Source organism: Pan paniscus, chromosome 1, assembly GCF_029289425.2.
Source record: "Pan paniscus chromosome 1, NHGRI_mPanPan1-v2.0_pri, whole genome shotgun sequence".
In the NCBI taxonomy this organism is placed as follows: Eukaryota; Metazoa; Chordata; class Mammalia; order Primates; family Hominidae; genus Pan; species Pan paniscus.
The window spans coordinates 87,031,124-87,050,607 of NC_073249.2; the positions used below are offsets into that span (position 1 = coordinate 87,031,124).

Sequence of the window (19,484 nt, forward strand, 5' to 3'; positions counted from 1 at the left end):
CTGTCTGTCCTTCATTCTCAACAGTTCCTGCCAATAACACCACCTTCCTCAGCCCCTAGGGTCAGGAATCTGTGCCCAGGAAATCTGCCCAACCCCAGAACATGGGCTTTCTTGATGTAACCATCCTCACCTTCCATATTTGGCAGCTGTGGACTCTGACCACTGACTGGAAGCTGTGATGTCCTCATCTGGAATCTGGCCTCCTGACATGCCCAGAGGATAGCGGCATATAGCTAGACCAAGAGAAACCAAAGAGAAAAGAGAGGACATGCTTTTATTTTTATTTCCAGAGCCCCCTAGGAAGAATATCACTGAATATTGAACAAGGAATAAGAGAATTTACATCTTCCTAAATTCCTCTATGGCCCCAGTTTGATCACCCTGACTCTATCAGACTTGTCTTCCTGGCCCTGACTCCAGATACAATTTGGGCCTCCGAGATTTCACCCCCAGCCAATCTATATTTTGGTTCAAACTCTGACAATCAATGTAATACAATGTAATGTGCCAATTTATGCTTTGTACTTGGTAATAACCCCAGTGGCCCATCCCATTCTCTTATTAGAAGATGTTTACTTCTAATCAATTTCCTAACAGTAGTGAGGAACCCTCATAATCATCAGGCACCTTTATGACCCAAAGAATTATTTTTTCAAGTAGTTAATTGCATGAAAACTATAAAGAAACTACACACTCACCTACGAAGGGATCGAACACACATTTCTGGCCCTGGTTAGAACCATGTTCTGGTTCCTGGCTATAAACAATAACTTCTGGATACAGACTTCCACTTTCAACCAAAGACGGAGTAACAGAGACCAGATTTGCTCTCCAGTGTGAAACAACCAAAAAGGACAAAATTATGAAAAATTATGTTTTAAGATAACGAGCATCTGACAACAAAGGACAACAATCTGAGAGTCAGGAAACAAAAAAGTTGACCCCTACAATGGCATCAGCTTCCTGGCATGAGAGTGTGTCCAGGATACAACACAATGAGTGGGAACTCAGGCAGAGCCTGGAGCATTTCCTGAGTTGAGGAGACAAAAATGGGAGTCCAGAGAAGTAAAGGAAGCTAGAGTCTCAGGACACCGGGTTGCCAGATAAAATACGGTATACCTAGTTAAATTTAAATTTCAGATAAGCAACAAAAGTTTTTTTTTTTCTTTTCTCCTTTTTTTTTTATTATACTTTAAGTTGTAGGGTACATGTGCACAATGTGCAGGTCTGTCACATATATACATGTGCCATGTTGGTGTGCTGCACCCATTAACTCGTCATTTACAATAGGTATTTCTCTTAATGCCATTCCCCCCCCCGTCCCCTCACCCCACGACAGGCCCCAGTGTGTGATGTTCTCCGCCCTGTGTCCAGGTGTTCTCACTGTTCAATTCCCACTCATGAGTGAGAACATGCGGTGCTTGGCCTTCGGTCCTTGCGATAGTTTGCTCAAATGATGGTTTCTATCTTTATCCATGTCCCTACATAGGACAAGAACTCATCCTTTTTATGGCTGCATAGTATTCCATGGTGTATATGTGCCACATTTTCTTAATCCAGTCTATCATTGATGGACATTTGGGTTGATTCCAAGTCTTTGCTATTGTGAATAGTGCCACAATAAACATACATGTGCATGTGTCTTTATAGTAGCATGATTTAGAATCCTTTGGGTATATACCCAGTAATGGGATTGCTGGGTCAAATGATATTTCTAGTTCTAGATCTTTGAGGAATCGCCACACTGTCTTCCACAATGGTTGAACTAGTTTACACTCCCACCAACAGCGTAAAAGCATTCCTATTTCTCCACATCCTCTCTAGCACCTGTTGTTTCCTGACTTTTTAATGATTGCCATTCTAACTGGTGTGAGATGGTATCTCATTGTGGTTTTGATTTGCATTTCTCTGATGACCAGTGGTGATGAGCATTTTTTCATGTATCTGTTGGCTGCATAAATGTCTTCTTTTGAGACATGTCTGTTCATATTCTTTGCCCACTTTTTGATGGGGTTGTTTGATTTTTTTTCTTATAAATGTTTAAGTTCTTTGTAGACTCTGGATAATAGCCCTTTGTCAGATGGGTACATTGCAAAAATTTTCTCCTATTCTGTAGGTTGCCTGTTCACTGTGATGGTAGTTTCTTTTGCTGTGCAGAAGCTCTTTATTTTAATTAGATCCCATTTGTCAATTTTGACTTTTGTTGCCATTGTTTTTGGTGTTTTAGTCATGAAGTCCTTGCCCATGCCTATGTCCTTAATGGTATTGCCTAGGGTTTCTTCTATGGTTTTTATGGTTTTGGGTCTAACATTTAAGTCTTTGATCCATCTTGAATTAATTTTTGGATAAGGTGTAAGGAAGGGATCGAATTTCAGCTTTCTACATATGGCTAGCCAGTTTTCCCAGCACCATTTATTAAATAGGGAATCCTTTCCCCATTTCTTGTTTTTGTCATGTTTGTCAAAGATCAGATGGTTGTAGATGTGTGGTATTATTTCTGAGGACTGTGTTCTGTTCCATTGGTCTATATCTCTGTTTTGGTACCAGTACCATGCTGTTTTGGTTACTGTAGCCTTGTAGTATAGTTTGAAGTCAAGTAGTGTGATGCCTCCAGCTTTGTTCTTTTGGCTTAGGATTGTCTTGGCAATGCGGGCTCTTTTTTGGTTCCATATGAACTTGAAAGTAGTTTTTTCCAATTCTGTGAAGAAAGTCATTGGTAGCTTGATGGGGATGGCATTGAATCTATAAATTACCTTGGGCAGTATGGCCATTTCCACGATATTGATTCTTCCTACCCATGAGCATGGAATGTTGTTCCATTTGTTTGTGTCCTCTTTTACTTTGTTGAGCAGTGGTTTGTAGTTCTCCTTGAAGAGGTCCTTCATATCCCTTGTAAGTTGGATTCCTAGGTGTTTTATTCTCTTTGAAGCAATTGTGAATGGGAGTTCACTCATGATTCGGCTCTCTGTTTGTCTCTTATTGGTGTATAGGAATGCTTGTGATTTTTGCACATTGATTTTGTATCCTGAGACTTTGCTGAAGTTGCTTATCAGCTTAAGGAGATTTGGGGCTGAGATGATGGGGTTTTCTAAATATACAATCATGTCATCTGCAAACAGGGACAATTTGACCTCCCCTTTTCCTAATTGAATACACTTTATTTCTTTCTCCTGCCTGATTGCCCTGGCCAGAGCGTCCAACACTATGTTGAATAGGAGTGGTGAGAGAGGGCATCCCTGTCTTGTGCCAGTTTTCAAAGGGAATGCTTCCAGTTTTTGCCCATTCAGTATGATATTGGCTGTGGGTTTGTCATAAATAGCTCTTACCATCAATACCTAGTTTATTGAGAGTTTTTAGCATGAAGGGCTGTTGAATTTTGTTGAAGGCCTTTTCTGCATCTATTGAGATAATCATGTGGTTTTTGTCTTTGGTTCTGTTTATATGATGGATTAGGTTTATTGATTTGCATATGTTGAACCAGCCTTGCATCCCAGGGATGAAGCCAACTTGATTGTGGTGGATAAGCTTTTTGTTGTCTGCTGGATTCGGTTTGCCAGTATTTTACTGAGGATTTTTGCATCAATGTTCATCAGGGATATTGGTCTAAAATTCTCTTTTTTTTGTTGTTGTGTCTGCCAGTCTTTGGTTTCAGGATGATGCTGGCCTTATAAAATGAGTTAGGGAGGATTCCCTGTATTTCTATTGACTGGTATAGTTTCAGAAGGAATGGTACCAGCTCCTCTTTGTACCTCTGGTAGAATTCAGCTGTGCATCCGTCTGGTCCTGGACTTTTTTTGGTTGGTAGGCTATTAATTATTGCCTCAATTTCAGAGCCTGTTATTGGTCTATTCAGGGATTTGACTTCTTCCTGGTTTAGTCTTGGGAGGGTGTATATGTCCAGGAATTTATCCATTTCTTCTAGATTTTCTAGTTTATTTGCATAGAGGTGTTTATAGTATTCTCTGATGATAGTTTGTAATTCTGTGGGATCAGTGGTGATAACTCCTTTATCATTTTTTATTGTGTCTATTTGATTCTTCTCTCCTTTCTTCTTTATTAGTCTTGCTAGCAGTCTATCAATTTTGTTGATCTTTTCAAAAAACCAGCTCTTGGATTCATTGATTTTTTGAAGGGTTTTTTGTGTCTCTATCTCCTTCAGTTCTGCTCTGATCTTAGTTATTTCTTGCCTTCTGCTAGCTTTTGAATGTGTTTGCTCTTGCTTCTCTAGTTCTTTTAATTGTGATGTTAGAGTGTCAATTTTAGATCTTTTCTGCTTTCTCTTGTGGGCATTTAGTGCTATAAATTTCCCTCTACACACTGCTTTAAATGTGTCTCAGAGATTCTGGTATGTTAGTGCTATAAATTTCCCTCTACACACTGCTTTAAATGTGTCTCAGAGATTCTGGTATGTTGTGTCTTTGTTCTCATTGGTTTCAAAGAACATCTTTATTTCTGCCCTCATTTCGTTATGTACCCAGTAGTCATTCAGGAGCAGGTTGTTCAGTTTCCATGTAGTTGAGCAGTTTTGAGTGAGTTTCTTAATCCTGAGTTCTAATTTGATTGCACTGTGGTCTGAGTTTTTTATAGTTTCTGTTCTTTTACATTTGCTGAGGAGTGCTTTACTTCCAACTATGTGGTCAATTTTGGAATAAGTATGATGTGGTGCTGAGAAGAATGTATATGCTGCTGATTTGTGGTGGAGAGTTCTGTAGATGTCTATTAGGTCCACTTGGTGCAGAGCTGAGTTCAAGTCCTGGATATCCTTGTTAACTTTCTGTCTTGTTGATCTGTCTAATGTTGACAGTGGGGTGTTAAAATCTCCCATTATGATTGTGTGGGAGTCTAAGTCTCTTTGTTTCTAGGTCTTTAAGGACTTGCTTTATGAATTTGGGTGCTCCTGTATTGGGTGCATATATATTTAGGATAGTTAGCTCTTCTTGTTGAATTGATCCCTTTACCATTATGTAATGGCCTTCTTTGTCTCTTTTGATCCTTGCTGGTTTAAAGTCTGTTTTATCAGAGACTAGGATTGCAACCCCTGCCTTTTTTTGTTTTCCATTTGCTTGGTGGATCTTCCTCCATCCCTTTATTTTGAACCTATGTGTGTCTCTGCACATGAGATGGGTCTCCTGAATACAGCACACTGATGGGTCTTGACTCTTTATCCAATTTGCCAGTCTGTGTCTTTTAATTGGAGCATTTAGCCCATTTACATTTAAGGTTAATATTGTTACATGTGAATTTGATCCTGTCATTATGATGTTAGCTGGTTATTTTGCTCATTAGTTGATGCAGTTTCTTCCTAGCATCGATGGTGTTTACAATTTGGCATGTTTTTGCAGTGGCTGATACTGGTTGTTCCTTTCCATGTTTAGTGCTTCCTTCAGGAGCTCTTGTAGGGCAGGCCTGGTGGTGACAAAATCTCTCAGCATTTGCTTGTCTGTAAAGGATTTTATTTCTCCTTCACTTATGAAGCTTAGTTTGGCTGGATATGAAATTCTGGGTTAAAAATTCTTTTCTTTAAGAATGTTGAATATTGGCCTTTACTCTCTTCTGGCTTGTAAAGTTTCTGCTGAGAGATCCGCTATTAGGCTGATGGGCTTCCCTTTGTGGGTAACCTGACCTTTCTCTCTGGCTACCCTTAACATTTTTTCCTTTATTTCAACCTTGGTGAATCTGACAATTATGTGTCTTGGGGTTGCTCTTCTCAAGGAGTATCTTTGTGGCATTCTCAGTATTTCTTGAATTTGAATGTTGGCCTGCCTTGCTAGGTTGGGGAAGTTCTCCTGGATAATACCCTGAAGAGTGTTTTCCAACTTGGTTCCATTCTCCCCGTCAATTTCAGGTACATCAATCAGATGTAGATTTGATCTTTTCACATAGTCTCATATTTCTTGGAGGCTTTGTTCATTTTTTTTTACTCTTTTTTCTCTAAACTTCTCTTCTCGCTTCCTTTCATTCACTTGATCTTCCACTTGATCAAATTGCCTACTGAAGCTTGTGCATGCATCACGTAGTTCTCTTGCCATGGTTTTCAGCTCCACCAGGTCATTTAAGGTCTTCTCTGCACTGTTTATTCTAGTTAGCCATTCGTCTAATCTTTTTTCAAGGTTTTTAGCTTCTTTGCGATGGGTTCGAACATCCTCCAAACTTCCTTGGAGAAGTTTGTTATTACTGATATTTTTAAGCCTACTTCTGTCATCTTGTCAAAGTCATTCTCCATCCATCTTTGTTCCATTGCTGTTGAGGAGCTGTGTTCCTTTGGTGGAGAAGAAGTGCTCCGATTTTTAGAATTTTCAGCTTTTCTGCTCTGGTTTCTCCCCATCTTTGTGGTTTTATCTACCTTTAGTCTTTGATGATGGTGACCTACAGATGGGGCTTTGGTGTGGATGTCCTTTTTGTTGATGTTGATGCTATTCCTTTCTCTTTGTTAGTTTTCCTTCTAACAAACAGTCAGGACCCTCAGCTGCAGGTCTGTTGGAGTTTGCTGGAGGTCCACTCCAGACCCTGTTTGCTTGGGTATCACCAGAGCAGGCTGCAGAACAGCAAATATTGCAAAACAGCAAATATTGCAAAACAGCAAATGTTGCTGCCTGATCCTTCCTCTGGAAGCTTCATCTCAGAGGGGCACCCGGCTGTATGAGGTGTCTGTAGGCCCCTACTGGGAGATGTCTCCCAGTTAGGCTACTCGGGGGTCAGGGACCCACTTGAGGAGGCAGGCTGTCCATTCTCAGATCTCAAACTCCATGCTGGGAGAACCACCACTCTCTTCAAAGCTGTCAGACAGGGACGTTTAAGTCTGCAGAAGTTTCTGCTGCCTTTTGTTCAGCTATGCCCTGCCCACAGAGGTGGCGTCTACAGAGGCAGGCAGGCCTGGTTGAGCTGTGATGGGCACCACCCAGTTCGACCTTCCTGGCTGCTTTGTTTACCTACTCAAGCCTCAGCAATGGCAGATGTCCCTCCCCCAGCCTCGCTGCCACCTTGTAGTTCGATCTCAGACTGGTGTGCTAGCAGTGAGCAAGGCTCCGTGGGCGTGGGACCCTCCAAGCCAGGCGCGGGATATAATTTCCTGGTGTGCTGTTTGCTAAGACCATTGGAAAAGCACAGTATTAGGCTGGGAGTGTCCTGATTTTCCAGGTACCGTCTGTCACAGCTTCCCTTGGCTAGGAAAGGGAATTCCCCAACCACTTGCACTTCCCGGGTGAGGTGATGCCCCACCCTGCTTCAGCTCATACTCCATGGGCTGCACCCACTTTCTGACAAGTCCCAGTGAGATGAACCCAGTACCTCAGTTGGAAATGCAGAAATCACCCATCTTCTGCGTTGCTCACGCTGGGAGCTGTAGACTGGAGCTGTTCCTATTCAGCCATCTAACAAAAAGTTTTAAGGTGTAAGTATGTCCCATACTATAAAAAATTATCAGGCATTTGACAAAGCAGAAAAATAGAAACCATTGTAAGAAAAAAAAGAACAATTGAAACGGATTCACAACTGATTGCATTTCAAAATCTCAGTGACATTTGTTACAGAAATTATTTTGAAATAATTTTAAACCCTAAAATTTATATGGAACCACAAAAAGTTTCAAAATATCCAAAGCAATCTTGAAAAAGAAGAAATCAGTCAGAAGTATCACATGTCCTAATTTCAAAATATTTTAGAAAGTTACTTAAAACAGTATGGTACCTGAAAAAACAGACATATAGACTAATAGAACAGAATAGAGAGCCTGGAAGTCACCCACACAGGTCAACTGATCTTCAACAAGAGTGTCAAAAATAAACAATGTGCAAAAAAAAAAAATCTCATCAATAAATGGTGTTGGGAAAACTGGATATCCACATGCAAGATAATAAAATTAAACTATTATCATACATTGTACCCAAAAATCAACTCAAAATGGATTAAAGATTTAAACATGATATCTAAAAGTATAAAACTCCTGGAAGAAGATACATGAAAAAAACTTAATGACATTGGTCTAAGCAATGATTTCTTGGATATGATACCAAACACATAAGCAACAAAAGCAAAAACAGGCAGAACTACAATTGAACAACAACAACAAAAACTTCTGCACAGCAAAGGAAACAATGAACAAAGTGAAAAGACCTTTGGAATGAGAGAAAATATTTGCAAATTATATATTTGAAGGTTAATATCCAAAATATATAGGGAACTCATACAACTTGATAGGAAACAAAAAATATGATTTTAAAGTGGTCAAAGAAGTTGAATAGATATTTCTTCAAAGAAGACATACAAATGGCCAAGTTACATGAAAAGGTGTTCAACATCACTAATCATTAGGGAAATGCAAATTAAAACCATAATGAGATATCACCTTATACATGTCAGGATGACTATCATCAACAAAATCAAAAGATAACAAATGTTGGCAAGGATGTAGAGAAATTGGAACCCTTATAAACTGTTAGTGGGAATGTAAAATGATGCAGTCAGTATGGAGGCCCCTCAAAAAATTAAAAATAGGACTACCATATGCTCCAGCAGCCCCACTTCTGGTATATACCCACGAGGATCTAAATCAGCATCTTGAAGAGATATCTGCCCTTCCATGTTCATTGCAGCACCATTCACAAAAGCCAAGACATGGAAACAACACAAATGACTATCAGCAGATAAGTAGATACAGAAAATGTGGGATACACCTACAATGGAATCTTATTCAGCTTTAAAAAAGAAAGAAATTGGGTGGGGGGCTAGGGGAGGGATAGCATTAGGAGAAATACCTAATGTAGATGATGGTTTGATGGGTGCAGCAAACCACCATGGCACGTGTATACCTATGTAACAAACCTGCACATTATGCACATGTACCCCAGAACTTAAAGTATAATGATAATAAAAAATAATAATTAAAAGAACGAAAAAGAAGAAAGAAAGAAATCCTAACATTTGTGACTACATGGTTGAACCCGGTAGACATAATTCTAAGTGAAATAACCCAGCCATAGAAGGGTAAATATTGCATGATTCCACATACGTAACATATCAAAAATAGCCTAAATCACAGAAACAAAGTAGAATGATGGTTGCCAGGAATTGGGAGGAAAGGGAAATGGGGAATTCCTATTCAAGGGATATAAAGTTCGGTTATACAAGATTAATACGTTCTAGAGATCCACTGTACAACATTGTGCCTATACTTAACGATACTGTATATTACACTTAAAAACTTGTTAAGAGAGCAGGTCTCATTAAATGTTTTTACAGTCATCATCATTATGATTATCATCATAAGGAACTGACTGCATTTTAACCCTAGGCACTTCACTTGTCCCACCCTAGATCATGCCTTGCTATTCAGCAATAAAATGAACTATTGATGCATGCTACAACAACATGGATAAATTTCAAAACAATTATGCTTAGTAAAAAAAGTCAGACTAAAAAAGCACATACTGTATGCTTCCATTTATATGTAACTTTAGAAAAGAAAAACAAGTTAATCTATAGTGACAGAAAGAGATCAGTTGTTTCCTGGGGGAAGGAGGAGTGGCCAGAGGAATCATAAAGGGACACAAGCAACTTTTGGTAGTGATGGATGTGGTCATTATCTTGATTATGGAGATGATTTCACAGGTTTATATGTAAGTCAAAACTGGTCAACTTGTGCATTTTTAATGTGTGCAGTCTATTGTATGTCAATTGTACTTCAATAAAACTGTTTTTGAAATGATTTCTGGAGCAAGATAATTTTGAAGATTTTTGTGTATTATCACTTCCATTTTCAAAGCCTGTGGCCAGGCCTTTATGTTCATTCACCCTAGGGCACATTTATGTTTACAGGGAAGAAAAAAGAAACTACATGAAGACAAAGAACTTCCTAGAAAGCCTGCCCTCAGAAAGGGACTGCAGGGTGGAGTAGAGGTGGCAGGGAGAAAGGCGAGACTTCTCTCAGCTTGGAGGGGTCAGAGAGAGGCAAATTTATAGTCCCAATAGGTACCAAGCCCCAATCCCAGGAAGTGCCCTGGAGAAGTAGCAAAAATCAAGGGAAAAAGGTTTCACGTGAGCATAATGCCCAGGCTTGGCACAGAAACAGCAGAACTACGTTCCCTAAGGAACATCATGGGCTTGAAGAATGAGGATATCCACTACAACCACGAAGAACTGAAGGCAAGAGGGCCCTTCTGCCTGTATCATACCAAGGAGAACTCCTGGAGTCTTATCTCACCCTAAAAAAGGGAAAGATAGCTTTAGGCCAAGGATTAGCTGATACTTCCAGAAACCGCAATTAACCAAAATCATATGCAGGAAGTTTTGGCAAGAAACATGGCCATATACCCACAGGAACACTTCTATGTTCACCATCTGATATGGTTTGGCTGTGTCCCCACCAAGTCTCAACTTGAATTGTATCTCCCAGAGTTCCCACATGTTGTGGGAGGGACCTAGGGGGAGGTAACTGAATTATGGGGGCCCGCCTGTCTTTCCCGTGCTATTCTTGTAATAGTGAATAAGTCTCACGAGATCTGATGGGTTTATCAGGGGTTTCTGCTTTTGCTTCTTCTTCATTTTCTCTTGCTGCTGCCATGTAAGAAGTGCCTTTCGCCTCGTGCCATGATTCTGAGGCCTCCCCAGCTATGTGGAACTGTAAATCCAATTAAACCCCTTTTTCTTCCCAGTCTTGGGTATGTCTTTATCAGCAGCATGAAAATGGATTAATACACCATCAGATATAGTTTGGATATTTGTGCCCACCCAAATCTCATACTGAAAAGTAATCCCCAATGCTGGAGGTGGGGGCTGGTGGGTGGGAGAGGAGGTAGGGTGTTTGGATCATGGGGGAGGATCTGTCATGAATGACTTGGGGCATGCCCTTGGTGATAAGTGAGCTCTCGCTCTAAGTTCACAGGGAATCTGGTCATTTAAGAGTGTGCAGTCCCTTCCCCGCCATCCCACTCTCTCTCTCTGGTTCCTGCTTTCACCATGTGACATGCCTGCTCCCACTTCACCGTCCATGATGATTATAAGCTCCCTGAGGCCTCCTCAGAAGCCAAACAGATGCCAATGCCATGCTTGTGCAGCCTGCAGAACTATGAGCCAATTAAGCCACTTTTCTTAAAAATTGACCAGTCTTGGGTATGTATTTATAACAATGCAAGAACAGCCTAACACACCATCCACTATGATTTCCAAGTCAGTTTTGAATCAAGAGATGAACATACGAATGTAATATCACTTTGCCTATTTTTATCAAAAGTATAATTTCTCCAGTAGAGGTAATGTGTGCCACAGGTAATCATTATGCTTGAATCTTAAGGGCAAATCTGAACTGTTTGGGGATGAAGCAACAAATTCTCAAATTCCACTTTCTGAGAAGTGAAATTGAAGGGAAGAGTAAGGATGAGGAAATACTAACACAGGATGCTAATGGGGCCAAAATTTCCAATGGATGAGATCAATGTACTTTTTGAAAATCACACACAGAAAATGGCCCTCTCAGGGGCCTGCTCTAATCCTTCCTCAACACTGATCTTACATGTCGCTGAGTGTGCTAAGTGTTTTAGTCCTTGTCACCAGTGACTTAATGAATAAAGAGAGGCTTCTGGAGGCCTTTAACCTGGGCTGCATGCCCAGGTCAGTTTATCAGAATGCTCACATTGGCATTTAGGACCCAAGCCCAGCTACTAATAATGTAGAACTTCACTTACCCTTTGTGACTGTCACCTGTATGTATATCTCCCTCAGGCACCTCCTGGGGAGAAGATCTAGCTGTCCAAGGCAGGCATTCCTGGATCTTTTGACTTTAGTCCATGTCATAGTGTCCCTGATTGCCATCTTGACCCTGATAATAGAATTCTTAACAGTTTGCAAAGTGCTGTCCCATGGCTTATCTTTGCTTTACACTTGCAATAACCCTATGTAGTAGGCAGAGTACACACTATTACTCTCAAAATATATACAGGCTGAGTATCTCAAATCCAAAAATCTAAAATCCAAAATCTGATACTTTTTGAACATCAGCATGATGTTCAAAGGAAATGCTCATTAGAACATTTTGGATTTTGGATTTGTGGATCTGGGATGCTCACCTGGGTAAATTTATATTATATTATATTATATTATATTATATTATATTATATTATATTATATTCCAAAGTCCAAGAATTCTGAAATCTGAAACACTTCTGGTCCCAAGCATTTTAGATAAGGGATACTCATCCTGTATGAGGAAACTGGCAGAAGGCCCACAGCTATTAAGTAGTAGGGATTGACTTAGATCACATTCTGTATCTCTATCCAAAGTTTGTCCCAATACACCAGACTTTAACCTTTGCTTTAACCAAAAGACTGGCCTGATGCAAGCTGTGTGTCCCAAGATTCCAGGCTGCCACAGAGGCATGTAGCTTAGTCAGAGAGCTGTTCTCTAGCGTCTTCTCTCTCTTCTGAAACCAACGCTGTGTTCAGAGTCCAGTCCTATCTCCAACCCCATTTGCTTATTGCTTTCCAAACCCATGGTTTATTTTAATTCCTATGTTTATTAAATAATTCATTAAGCAATTCATTGGCCTTGCGGGAATACAGTGGTAAACAAAACAAAGTGCCTTTTGTCACTGAGTTTACATTCTCATGTGGGGAAACAGCCAATAAAGCAAATAAATATATAATGTGAGAGAAGATGGCAAGTGCTGTGAAGAAAAATAAAGTATGCAAAAGGAATAGGCATTCTTTTATATAAAGAAATCAAGGTAGGCTTCTTAGATAAGGTGACTCGGAGCAGAGACCTGAGTGAAGGAAGACAGCAACCAGGTGACTCTTGCAGGGATGATGGTTTATGCAAGGGGAACAGCAAATGCAAAGGTAAACTTGAGGAAAAAGCATGCTTGTTGTGGAGGTGGTTTGAGGTACAGCAAGGAGGCAGTTTACCCAAAGTGAAAAAACTAGTTAAAGTTATTATGCTAGCATTCTCCTTTTCCAATGTAATGAACTTGTACTCAACAAAAGCAAGCATTTTGGGGGGAGGATAGGGCCAATTACAATGAATGCCTCCTTTCTCTGATTTCTCACATTTTAAATATCTTTCTTATACTATTAGATACATACTGCTTTGTAATGTACCACGTGTGAGTCCTATCTCCCCTGCAGGTGGCAAAATTTTGAGGGGAATAAAGCACTGTATCTTATTCATTTTTATTTCTCAGTGCATATTGGGGAGAAAATAGGCATTCAAAAATATTTATTTAAAAAAAGAGGTAAACTTTAGAGATAGATGTAAGTAAGGAATAAAGATAACATTGAGTAAAATACAGACTCCCTCCAAAGCTCATCCTCCAGTCTTTTTTTTTTTTTTCAGGCTCCATTCTTTCAACGACTCAAGCCAAAAATCTTGAGGCCATTCTTGACTCCTTCAATACCCTGTATTCAGTCCATCCACTGAGAGAAGATTCTACTGGCTACCCTAAAAATATTCCCATATCCCACCTACTCCTTCTCACATATTTTACTACCATAATAAGCTAATTCACTGTCTTCCATTGCCAGGAATAGTGCAATAATTTCCTAACTGGTCTCCCTTTGTCCACCTTTTCCCATGTATCTTTTAGAATGTAAATCAAATCATGAAACTCTTCTGCTCACACTATTCACAATAGCAAAGATATTAAATCAGCCTAGGTGCCCATCAATAGTGGATTGGATAAAGAAAATGTGGGCCAGGCATGGTGGCTCACGCCTGTAATCCCAGCACTTTGGGCAGCCCAGGTGGGCGGATCACTTGAGGTCAGGAGTTTGAGACCAGACTGGCCAACATGGTAAAACCCTGTCTCCATCAAAAATACAAAAATTAGCCAGGCATGGTGGTGTGCCCATGTAATCCCAGTTACTCAGGAGGCTGAAGCAGGAAAATTGCTTGAATCTGGGAGGCGGAGGTGCAGTGATCACACCACTGCACTCCAGCCTGGGCGACAGAGAGAGACTCCATCTCAAAAAAAAAAAAGAAAAGAAAAGAAAGAAAGAAAAAAAAAGGAAAGGAGAAAAGAAGAGAATAGAAAATGTGGTACACATACAGCATGGAATACCATGTAGTCATAAAAGAAATGTAAGTCAGATCATGAAACTCTTCTGCTCACACTTTTCACAATAGCGAAGACATGGAATCAGACATCCCCTGGCTGTCTTGGACCTTGTCCTTACCCCACTTTCCCCATCAGCCACACTGGCTTCCTTGTTGTTCCTCAAACACACTAAGTATACTTCTCCTTCAGGAATTTTCATGTACTGTTAAGTATCTAATTCAGTAAAGTAAGAATCTTCATAGAGTTGAGAAAAGAGAAGTGAAATACCACACTGCCCATTCTTTCACGTACTGACATCTCTGAAATCTGGATGCACTTCGCAAGCAAATAGTGTCATAGTTTAATTGGCAGTAGTTTTTCTTTCCTTCTTAGAGGCACACAAAGTAATGATGCATCTTAGAGTCGTGAGTGGCTTAAATTCAGTAAAATGCAGTAATGATGACATCCATTTAGAAGCATTTACCAAGTGTCAGGCAATATGATAAGCATTTTCCACCCAATATTTCATGTTTCCCACTAATCACACATTCTACAGGTAAGTTTTAACTGCAAAGGCCATTCCTTGAGTAAATACTAACTCATCTTAGAACTTGGCTCTAAAGCCTGTAATTCCACTGAGCACACAACCCTTGAAAATCAAGACTTCGCATCCACTCCCGGTTCTACCACTTATACCATGTGGGATCTCAGCAAGCTCCTGTCTCTCTTTGGGTCTGTGTCTTCATGTGGAAAGCAAGAGAGTTCTATTAGGCTTTCTGTAAGGCAGTGGTTCCCAAAGCCAGTCCGTGGACCAATAGCATTAGAAAAGCCTGGAGAGGTTTTAGAATACATGTTTGTGAGCCTCCTCTTAGAGATTTTGCTTTGGTATACCTGAAGCTGAGCCCAGTAACCTGCATATTTTTACAGTCCACCAGGTGACTGTGCTGCATAGTCAGGCTCTGGAGCCACTGCTCCCAGGTCCCTTCAGCCTGGACGTGTAATGATTCTCTAGGACCATGCTGGGCACCAGAGAAAGCCACACTGACTGTCCCACTGGGCTTTCATCGCTGGCTTTCATGCATCTCTAAACACTAGGCCATGAATGCAATGAGAGCCTCTGCTTCTTGGAATATCTAAAGTAAAGCAGAAATAGGGAATGTGGGTCACATGAGGTGAATCATGATATTGTTGCAAATAACTTTCCTTCTAACGTACTGCTCATTCTGAGAATGGCAACTAAGGAGTTTTATCAGAGCTACTGCTGTTGCAGCTGCTTTTATGACACATTTCAGTTAAATTATATTTCCTAGGCATAGAAACCCTTTATGTTTTGTGTCCTAACTGAACCCATTCAGTTAGGGACCTAACTGTTATATGGGTCCTAACTGAACCCATATAACAGATGTGGAGGTAGATCCACATAGGATACTCTGCTATGTGGTGTCAAAGGAGTGCCAGTTTCCTTCCTGAAAGCTCTTTGATCTATGTACTGTGATTGCATTTCAGTTACCATTTAGAGCTGTGATCCTCAAAATATGCTTCCAGGATCAGCAGCATCAGCATCACCTGGAAACTCATTAGCAATGCTAATTATCAGTCTCCATTTGACCTATTGAATCAGAAACTCTGGTGGGGTGCTGGGAGGGGGTAGCAAACAGTGTTTTAACCACACTCTAGATGACCCTAATGCAGACTCAAGCTTGAGAACTAGAGGAAGTAGGGGAGGACATGAGGCTTCGTTTCATGTAAATAACTTGTTACATATGTCAGCGCTCCCCTCTTCCTCGACTCGTCCAGCTCTTCCAGCATACAGAGGGTTTAGGTCAACTGTGTGGTGGACAGCAGAGTGGCAATGACATTGATGAAAACTGGAAAGGCTCTCCCTGAGTCAACCTCTGCCTGGAGACCAACATAGAATTCTTGGAGAGGAAGAGTCCAGGAATGATAGGTAACATGTTACTCTCAACAGGAGGCAGTCAAGGAATGAGAGGTAAACTTGGCCTTTGAGAATCATCCAGTCCATTAGCAAGTCTACAAATCCTACCTCCCGCAGTTGAGTCCAGCTGTTTCTCTCCTCTATTCTTCCCATGCAGTGCGCAACCTCCATGACCTCCCATCTGAGCCGCTATGCCTTCTAGCTCTTCTTCGTTGTTCCTCTATCATCCTTTCTCCACACAATAGCCCAAATTAGCCTCCTAAAACTTTATTCTGTCATGAACCTTCTAACAGGTTTTCATTCTTCTTAAGAAAATGTGACCCATGAGGTCCACACGATCTGGCCTCATCTCTGGCTATTCCCTGTTCTTTGCTCTCTACCAAGCACGCTGACCTTATTTCAGTTCCTGAACACACAAAGTATCTTCCAGCCTCAAGGTCTCTGTGCATGATGCTCCCTTTACCTGGGATGTGCATCCTCCCTCCTTCACTCACTAGCTCCTGCTCATCCTTGAGCTGTCAGCCAGTCACTCCCCCAAGGAATTCCCCCAAGTCCCCAGCTAAGTTAGGAATTTCTATTATATGCTCTTATAACAAACTGGTTTTCGTTCATAACTGTTTTTAGACTTGTAATGTAAATAATTGTTTAATTTTGGTCTGCCCACTAAACAGTATGTGTTATGAGGGCAAGGATCATATCTATCTTCCTCTGTTGTATCTCCAATTTCCAGTAGAATGTCTGGCATTAACGAAGTGCTCAATAAACGTCTATTGAAAAGTGATAAAGGAAGTGTTTTCCGTTGTTCATCATTTTACAAGGCTTAAAAACAAAGTCCTGGGAGTTTGGTCAAGGGTAGCCTTGGCTAATGGTGTTTTAGCAGACAGGAGATACAGGAAACTTCCTTGTAAGTCTGAGTCATGACATTTTATTGCAACCTATCTTTACCTGCATGTATTGAGTTCACGAATGTATTTCTTTTACAAATGTGTATGTATTTATTTAATAAATAAGTTTTTGCTGTGTATCGGGTGTTCTTCTGAAGATACAGTAGTAAGCAAGACAGATAAAATAATTTGTCTCATGGATCTTACATTCCGGTAGGGGAGACAGAAAAAGACAATAGATGTTTCATAATCAAATAGGTACAATTTGATTATGTATTTGACAGTAGCTATTACTGGCTCTTTCTATTCAGATAATGTGACAAAGCTATGGAAAATACTAAAACATGGTATGGGATTAAAGTGAGGATGGTGTGTAGGGGGGCTCTATTAAGTAACAAACTCCAACGGAGATTTTCTGTTACTCTTGTGCTTGTTTACCTCCTTGTTAAAATTGTGAGCAATTTTGAGAATAGTAATCATGTCAGATTCTTCCTTTTCCCCCTCAGTACCTGCCAACACACAGCACCCATGAGATGCTTAACACACATTTGGCAAATAAATAAGTAGATGAAAAGGCAGAGAGGGCTACAAGTATTGCACACAATCTCCAGACAACAAAAGTTAGGATGGAGGTCTAGAAATTGTGACAAAGTAATATAAGGATGAGGATAGACAATTCAGAGATAAGAACTTAGTAAATCAGCAATAGTCACATTAAGAAAATAGGCAAAGTTTCTCAGTGATCCAGTATGCCCAAGGGCCTTAGAGAAAAGGCACAGGAAAATGGACAAGATGATCTTGGATGACCTTTCTCATCCTACTGAATCTTTGGAACCAGGAAAAGCCCAGGGCAACCAACGTGGCACTTCTCAGCTGTACCAGTGTGGTTTTCCCATTGAATGTGCCTATTTTGGGTAAACTCCTTCTGTGGAAGGGATCTCAGCCAATAGTCAAGACTCAGAACTGCCAAGTTGGCCCAAGCCCTAAATGTCAGGTCTCCTTGCTTTCCCCCAAGTCCACTTCCTCGTTCATCAAATCCCACCAGTCTGTCTTTGTTCTATTATGAACTGTAAAGAAGCATGAAAAAGCTGGGAATGGCAAGGGATGCAAGAGACCCTGCAGCAAAGAAGTGTCTCCTGGTTTTTCCTGCTGAGTTGTCTTAGTGGTTTTCTGATGCTTCCGCTACCCACCAATCTCCCGGACAGAGAAGCCAATTCACTTTTCCAGTTTCCCGGAGTGGAAAACTACCAGCACAGGCTGTGGCAGGCCCAGCAGGGAGCTCCAGCCCTCCAAGCTCTGGTAGGGCCTGGCAGGCAGGCTGAGGAGAAGCAGCTGCCACCAGTCCCCAGCTTCCCAAGAATTATTTTTCATACTATCCTGCCAAGGCTGAGAGCCTGAAAGGGCTGCTTGTTCCATAATGTTTACCATCTCACTACTAGCTCCAGACCACAGGCTCCCCGTCAATGAGTGTCCTATATGCAGCTTCCAGGAAAACACACACATGGCCCACATGAGGCCTGAGGTGCAGAGACCTGACACCTGGGCCTCTCTGGGCCCAGACAAGACTGACTGGGGGGCATTATTGGGGTCAGCGGTCTCAAGCCAGTCTACAATCTAAAGGGACATCTGCAATCATAAAACGTTGGAGCCCAGAAGCAAATTTAAGAAGCCAATCCCTCTAATGTCTCCGTGTTAAATACCAGAACCTCTGAGGCCCAGAAAGGTGAACTGACTTACTCAAGTTCACACAGAGGGCTAGGGTAACCAGGACTGAAATTCAGGTCTCCTGATCCCTGGTTCTTCCTCCTCCAACCCTAGGCTACCATGGTCTAGTTCTTCCAATTTCTGAAAGGACAAGGTAGTCCAATTAAAGAAACTGTCACTGAGGCCCTGCTTCCCACAAGCTTCACAGAGCAGGCTGTTTCAGACTGGTCCTTTGTGCAGATAAATATTGACACAATGGGATTCCACAGGGGGGCCAAGAAAGATTATTTGGGTTTCTTTCTTCAGCCTACAGGGCTATTCTTTGGGTATAATGGTCATCCAGACCTCTTGCACAAGTTGAAATTCCCCTTAGGAATAGACCTTTAGGATTGCAGTTTTCCTGGAAGCCCAAAATACTTTCCAGAAACAGTTCTTGCAGAGCCCCAGGAGAGCAGTCCCCAAGCTGTAGTGGGTTTCAGGATACTAACATAGGGATCAGATAATGAATTCTTCTTCCTGGTTAACAAAGACAGTGAAACTTTCATAGTAAATAGTATCTCCTTTCCCCAACAAGAAGGTAAGCTGAAGAGAAAACTGGGTAGCTATGCAGATCAGGAGTGAAGAAGAAAACTGAGGCCACGGTTTGGAATCATGGAAAGTTTATATTAAGACTTGGCTCTGCCACTTCTGAATTATGGGACCCCGCTACCAGTTACCAAACCTCTATGAACTTCGGTTTCTTCATCTTTAATAATCCTGCCAAGCCAAGGTTAACATAATGTATACAAAGAAGTTAGCATACTTTATAGAATGTAATGGGGCTCAATAAATGATATCTAAGAGGAGAAGAGAGAACTATTTGCTTAAAATAGTACATTCACTCTTCCTTAAACAATTAAAAGGTTTTATGACCTTAGAAAGGTTACTTAAGCTTTCAGC

At 41.0% G+C, this 19,484-nt stretch overlaps 1 protein-coding gene across 5 annotated transcripts in view; it reads right to left on the reverse strand.

The window, feature by feature from the left end:
* Window positions 1-19,484, reverse strand: part of DDR2 (discoidin domain receptor tyrosine kinase 2) — a 153,785-nt gene that overhangs the window by 33,341 nt on the left and 100,960 nt on the right. For all 5 annotated transcript variants that reach the window (XM_063598731.1, XM_063598736.1, XM_063598730.1 and 2 more), the window contains one exon: window positions 131-233. In XM_063598731.1, the coding sequence (XP_063454801.1) occupies window positions 131-233 (103 nt within the window). The remainder of the gene's footprint in view (window positions 1-130; window positions 234-19,484) is intronic.